Raw genomic sequence first — 7188 nt, forward strand, 5'->3', positions numbered from 1 at the left:
CACCACACACACACACACACCCACACACACACACACACACACAGAAACACAACACTCACACACACACACACACACACACACACACACACACACACACACACACACACACACCAACACACAACTCCCATCCCCACACACACTCCCCATCGCCCACCACACACCCGGGGTCGAAATAAAATCCTATTTTCCATGAAGAAGTGTTGGCCATAGCTCATGGTTGATCAAGTGAGCGCAGGAGGCCTAGTCTTTGTGATAGCCAGTTGAGGAGATACGGTTCACTACGCTCATTTCAGTAGGATACAAAGTTAAATGGCCCTGGCCGCGCTCATATTCTCCAGTAGCTTTTTCTGTTTTAAAGTGCTGCTAGCGTTACAACAGCATATTGTCTTTATAAAACACTGGGGCATCATCACGCGACGATTCCACCGGAGAGACAATGTTATCAAACAACAATGGTTTGCTTATAGCTATAGGAACATATTGTTTCAGACACTATGATAACAGATAATAGAATATGTTCTAAACCATATGTTAATAATAAATAATAATATATAATAATACAGCTCGACATGTGGCCAGGGCTCTGACGTGGTAAAGAGGTGTGCCAGGGCTGTGACGTGGTAAGGTGTGCAGGGGCTGTGGCCTGGTAAAGGTGTGCCAGGGCTGTGACCCTGGTAAAGGTGTCGGCCAGGGCTGTGACGTGGTGAAGGTGTGCCAGGCTGTGAAGTGGTAAAGGTGTGCCAGGGTAGGTGTGTGTAAGTGTGCCGGCTGTGATTGTGGTAAAGGTGTGCCACGGGTGTGACGTGGTAAAGGTGTGGCCATGGCTGTGACCTGGCGAAGGTGTGCCAGGGCTGTGACCTGTGCCAGGGCTGTGACGTGGTAAAGGTGTGCCAGGGCTGTGACGTGGTAAAGGTGTGCCAGGGCTGTGACGTGGTAAAGGTGTGCCAGGGCTGTGACGTGGTAAAGGTGACACGGAATAGAGTGAAGTTGCCCCTAGACACTGATCTTGGGTCAGTTTAGCATTTTCCCCACTAATGGTTAACAATTTTGGGAGGGGAAGCTGATCCTAGATCTGTACCTAGGGAAAACGTCAACCCAGAGTGATCACCTTCAGTACAGTACAGTGGTGCTGCGGTCTGTCTGTTTATCTCCAGATCGCAGGAAACAGGGGGTTTGCATTGCCTGTCTTTCACACACACCACTATTGCCTCGCTGCATTAAATGGAGAAAGAGCAGTTTCCTCAGGCAAACCTGGAAGATGTATCTATGTGAAGATACTGTAGACTATCACATGCAGTCTGTCCACCAACCCTATATGACTAATACCTTCTATGACATCTACTGCTTGCATAATTCTATCTAGATTAGTAACGCTATAAAACGCAACAAGATAAATAACTGTCTGTAAAAGTGCACGCTTCTGCATCATCATTCTACATGTTCCTTTCAGTTCCAGTAAAAACGGGCCAATAGGGAATGCTCCTTGTGTGTGAGCGCAGAGAGGAGGAAGAGAACGTTGTATATGTCAGGGTATTTGTGAACTGCAGGGGGCGTTCCGGAGTGCTCCTCGACTCGTCAGCCTAGAGATAGCATATTGACGCAGCGTGGTGACTCCCTTCTTCCCTTTGCATTCCAAAGCAGTGTTATTAGTCAACTGTGTCCTTACAAAAAAGTGAGCTGACGCTCACCCAAAAGTGTTTGCAGAGGTGTGAAGACTCTACTCTGTTTACCATTACATTTTTGGGAGAGCATATAGTGAGACTTAATTTTTTTCCCTCAACTGTGTTGTTATGAAAAATCATGAACCACAAAAAATGAATCAAGCACAGGAAGTTGGTGGCACCTTAATTGTGGAGGACGGGCTGGTGGTAATGGCTGGAGTGGAATCACTGGAATGGTATCAAATACATTAAACACATGGTTTCCAAATTCTTATTTACAATGATGGCCTACTAAAAGGCAAAAGGCCTCCTACAGGGATGGGGGCTGGGATTAAAAATGTAAAATAAAAATATAGGACAACACACACATCACGACAAGAGAGACACCACAACAACACATAAAGAGAGACTTGAGACAATTAAATGATGTCTCTGAATCAGGGTTAGTTTGGCAGCTGGGGTGAAAGAGGAGCGATTATGATAGAGGAAACCAAGTCTACATTTAACTTTAGCCTGCAGCTTTGATATGTGCTGTAAGAAGGACAGTGCACCGTCTAGCCATACTTCCAAGTACTTGTATGAGGTGACTACCTCAAGCTCTAAACCCTCATAGGTAGTAATCACACCGGTGGGGATAGGGGCATTCTTCTTACCAAACTACATGACCTTTGTTTTGGAGGTGTTCYGAACAAGGTTAAGGGCATAGAAAGCTTGTTGGACACTAAGAAAGCTTTGTTGTAGAGCTTTTAACACAAAATCCGGGGAGGGGCCAGCTGAGTATAAGACTGTATCATCTGCATATAAATGGATGAGAGAGCTTCCTACTGCCTGAGCTATGTTGTTGATGTAAATTGAGAAGAGCATGGGGCCTAGGATCGAGCCTTGGGGTACACCCTTGGTGACAGGCAGTGGCTGATACAGCAGATGTTCTGACATTATACACTGCACTCTTTGAGAGAGTTGGTTAGCAAACCAGGACCGAAGACCCCTCAGAGACACCGATACTCCTTAGCCGGCCCACAAGAATGGAATGGTCTACCGTATCAAAAGCTTTGGCCAAGTCAATAAAAATGTGAGTGTGTCAGAGAGAGAGAGAGAGAGAGAGATAAAAGGGGGACTACTCACACACGCAGGAAGGCAGCTGTCCGGACCAGTTGTGGTCCTGCAGACAGATCCGCACAGAGGAGCCGATGAGGCGGAAGCCTGGGATGCACTGGTACACTACCGTCTCTCTGTAGCCAAAGTTCTCCCCGATCACCTGGCCGTTCACTATGGTCTCCGGAATACCACAGTGGCCCGCTGGAGAGGAACACAAAAGCAATAGTTAGAGGAGGGAGAGGAGAGAGAGAGAGCAAGAGAAGAGAGAGGGGGGAGAGAGATAGAGAGACAGAGAGAGAGAGGGGGAGAGAGAGAAAGAGAGCGAAGGCGAAAGAGAATCAGCGAGAGAGAGAGAGAGCGAAAGAGAGAGTCAGAGAGAGAGCCGATGTAATGTTTACTGTTAATTTGTACTGTTAATTTCACTTTTGTTTATTATCTATTTCACTTGCTTTGGCAATGTTAACATATGTTTCCCATGCCAATAAAGCCCTTAAATGGACTTGAATTGAAATTGAATTGAGAGAGAGAGCGAGAAAGAGAGATGGGGAGMGAGAGGGGAGTTAGGTGGAAGAGGGAGAAAGAGAAGTCTTGTAATGTACTGTACAGTCCTGTTCTGTGAAGGTTACAGACAGAGTACAGTATTGAGATGCTAATTTAAACAGTCAGGTCGCAGAGATATTTTTAGTCCACAGGCGTGTGTCAGAGAAAAGATGGAAGCCCAAAATAGACAGTAGTCCCTGCTTCCACAGACTTGGAATCAGCAGACAAAAAAGTTAGACTGTAAAGCTATTTTAACACATTAGAAAGATGTTTCTTAGAGGGGGAGACTTAAAATAACTCTACAACAACAAAAACATTGTTAGGGCAGTAGATACTGTAGCCTACATTTCACAGACAGACAACACAATGTGGGGAATGGTTCTTCATTCTTAATAATCTTAACATTCTCTCAGAGTCTGGAGAATGACTTGGTTGTTTCACACAAAGACAGAGAACAGAGATGTGGGGACCAGATAGGTTGTTTCACACAAAGACAGAGAACAGAGATGTGGGGACCAGATAGGTTGTTTCACACAAAGACAGAGAACAGAGATGTGGGGAACAGATAGGTTGTTTTACCCAAGCAGCGAGTCTCCTGTCCACTCCACAGTCCAGAGGGGAGACATTCTCTCACGGTAGAGCCCACCAGCATGAACCCTGCGTCACACATGAAGATGGCGGTCGCCCCGAAGGTCATCTGCGTACCAATCTTCTTCCCATTGGGCGGGCCAGGGAGGTCTCCACAGGAAATGACTGTGACGCAGACAATAACAGAGACATCATCTCCCAGCTCACAAACTAATGGCATAAACAAACATATGAGACATATTGTCTCAAACCACTCTCAGAGTTGAGTATAACAATGATTTGAATTCTTGGTTAATAAATAAGACACAGGCTGATCCCTTACAGTTCAAATGGTAATTCAATCGGAGCGATTTTTGCCAAGTTTGAATTGATCTGTCAACTGTTTCTGTGGTATTTGTAAGTGAAGGTGAGTCATATTATTTTGTTTTTGGGATCCTTGGAACAGGAGAGGAGATGAGGTAGGGGAGAGGAGAGAGGAGGTGCAGAGAGGAGAGGAGAGAGGAGGAGAGGAGGGAGGGGAGAGGAAGGAGGGGAGAGGAGGAGAAGGGAAGGGAAGGGAGGAGGGACAGGAGAGAAGAAGGGAGAGAAGAGAGGAAGAGTGGAGTGGAAGTAAAGGGTGGGAGAGGAGGTAAAGGGAGAGGAGAGGGAGGTAAGGGAGAGGAGAGAGGAGAGGAGGTAAAGGGAGAGGAAGAGTGGAGGTAAAGGGAGAGGCGGTAAAGGAATAGGTGGTAAGGGAGAGGAAAGGAGGTAAAGGGAGAGGAGAAGTGGTAAAGGGAGAGGAGAGGAGGTAAAGGGAGAGGAGAGGAGGTAAAGGGAGAGGAGGTAAATGAAGAGGAGAGTTGGTAAAAGGGAGAGGAGAGAGGAGAGGAGGTAAATGGAGCGGAAAAGTGGTAAAGGGAGAGAGAGTTTGGTAACGGGAGAGGAGGTAAGGGAGAGGAGAGAGGTAAAGGGAGAGAGAGAGGTGATAAAGGGAGAGGAGAGGAGGTAAAGGAAGAGGAGAGGTGGTAAAGGGAGAGGGGAGGTGGTAAAGGGAGAGGATAAGTGTAAAGGGAGAGGAGGTAAAGGGAGAGGAGAAGTGGTAAAGGGAGAGGCGAGAGGTAAAGGGAGAGGAGAGGAGGTAAAGGGATAGGAGGTAAAGGGCGAGGAGAGGAAGGTAGGAAGAGGAGAAGTGGTTAAGGGAGAGGAGAGGAGGAGATTAAAGGAGAGGAGAGGAGGTAAAGGGAAAGGAGAGGTAAAGGGAGAGGAGAGGAGGTAAGGAAGAGGAGAAGTGGTAAAGGAGAGGAGAGGGTAAAGGGAAAGGAGAGGAGGTCAAGGGAGAGGAGAGGAGGTAAAGGAAGAGGAAAAGTGGTAAGGGAGAGGAGAAGTGGTAAAGGGAGAGGAGAGGTGGTAAAGGAGAGGAGAGAGGAGATGGAGGTAAAGGGAGAGGAGAGAGGTAAAGGGAGGGAGAGGAGGTAAAGGGAGAGGAGAGGAGGTAAAGGGAGAGGAGAGGAGTAAAGGGATAGGAGGTAAAGGGAGAGGAGAAGTGGTTAAGGCGAGAGGAGAGGTGGTAAAGGGGAGAGAGAGGTGGTAAAGGGAGAGAAGGAGGTAAAGGGAGAGGAGAGAGTGGTCAAGGAAGGAGGAGAAGGAGGTAAAGGAAGAGGAGAAGTGGTAAAGGGAGAGGAGAAGTGGTGGAAGAGGAGAGGAGGTAAAGGGAGAGGAGAAGTGGTAAAGGGAGAGGAGAGAGGAGAGGAGGTAAAGGGAGAGGAGAGAGGAGAGGAGGTAAAGGGAGAGGAGAGGAAGTAAAGGGAGGTTGGAGGTGGCCTGGGGATTCTGTTTGTTTATTTTCTGTTTTGGGAAAATTGAAACCATAAAAATCTATGTGGTCAAGTCTAGTGCATTCACTATCCTCCCACATCCACATCCACATCCACATCCAAGCACACCTGCTCCTGATACTACTTTTAATGAACATCTCAAAGACGTCTATCTCACCTATATATCTCATTATTGAATATTTGGGGTCAAAATATCACATATCGATCTTAGGATTCTGCCCAAGGTTGGACAGACATTCAACACTCCCTAGGGCAGACTGTAGCAAAATGTAGCAAACCTAACACAACATGCTTCATGTGTAAAGTCCCATTTGCTAAGTCAAATTGCTATTCTTTACAAAGTCGTGCGATACGCCTTAGGCACTAGGATAAACACAACCTAAACACAACTAAACACAACCTAAACACAACATGCTTCTGACACGGAGATGGTGTAAAAAGTCCCAGGTAAAAATATAAATAAATGTCCGCCCTTAACTCACTCTGACAGTGAGGCCTTTCATTCCTCCAACTCCACACGCCGTTGGCCGTGCACTGGATGTGGGCGGGGCCTAGACGGTAGTAGCCCGGGTCACAGTTGAAGATAATCTTGGTCCTGTACTCATAGTGGGAGCCGTTCACGATCCTCCACCTCCCGTGTTCCAGAGAGAAGGAGCCGATGCTTGGACACACCACCACTGTCACACAGAAACACACACAGACGCAGGTTCACAGGCACAGTCACACATGCGTGCACACACAGCAGGCATTATTATCCAGAGCGACTTACTGTCAGAAGATAATTGGCATAACYTCAGATTTCTTCCCACACAGTTCTCCATTACTATTGTATTATTTTCTGTGTTAACTGTTGACCTCCATTTGCGCTGCTTTGTGAGGCAGCCAGGCATTTTAAACAGCCATCTTAAGGGGAAATAACTTCATGTTTTGGCAAAATACAGACTAATAAATAAGTGAGGGATTGCCTTCGAGGGGGGAACTTATTTTAATGGGGAAGTAAATGACCTCATGGGAGCTGTGAGGTGAACGCACAAACACACACACACACTCTCACACACTGACACACACAATTACAGTTATACTCTCTGCCCCTGCTTCACCTGTGACCAGCTGCTGGACTAACCTCCTAGCCTAACGTTAGCTACCTGGGCAGCGCGCACAAATGCCCTCAAACACCCCCCCACTAGCTTCCTAGCCTAACGTTAGCTACCTGAACAACGAGGGATCTTGTTGTGGTTGCTCCAGGTGCCATCCGGCTGGCAGACGGCGCTGGTCAGCTCTTTGGAAGACAGGCGGTAGCCGTCATTGCAGAAGTAGGTCACGCGCGTGCCCACCGAGTAGTCTACCGTCAGCACTCCTCCGTTCAACGGCGCCTTGGGCACCCCGCAGGACACCGCTGCCATGGGGTAGATCAGGGGAGAGGTGGGAAGACCAGGGGAGAGGAGGAGGGGAGAGGAGGATGGGAGACCAGGGGAGAGGAGGAGAGA

The 7188-nt window shown here is 47.7% G+C and overlaps 1 protein-coding gene across 1 annotated transcript in view; it reads right to left on the minus strand.

Annotated features, from left to right (window-relative positions):
• The window catches only part of LOC111955784 (CUB and sushi domain-containing protein 3-like), an 88125-nt gene that overhangs the window by 47048 nt on the left and 33889 nt on the right, over positions 1-7188 (minus strand). The window contains exons 4-7 of the mRNA XM_070436403.1: positions 6912-7097; positions 6184-6378; positions 3879-4052; positions 2787-2960 (exon numbers count right to left, since the gene is read on the minus strand). Of these exons, the coding sequence (XP_070292504.1) occupies positions 2787-2960; positions 3879-4052; positions 6184-6378; positions 6912-7097 (729 nt within the window). The remainder of the gene's footprint in view (positions 1-2786; positions 2961-3878; positions 4053-6183; positions 6379-6911; positions 7098-7188) is intronic.

The sequence above is a fragment of the Salvelinus sp. IW2-2015 genome, linkage group LG31 (assembly GCF_002910315.2).
Source record: "Salvelinus sp. IW2-2015 linkage group LG31, ASM291031v2, whole genome shotgun sequence".
NCBI classification, from domain to species: domain Eukaryota; kingdom Metazoa; phylum Chordata; class Actinopteri; order Salmoniformes; family Salmonidae; genus Salvelinus; species Salvelinus sp. IW2-2015.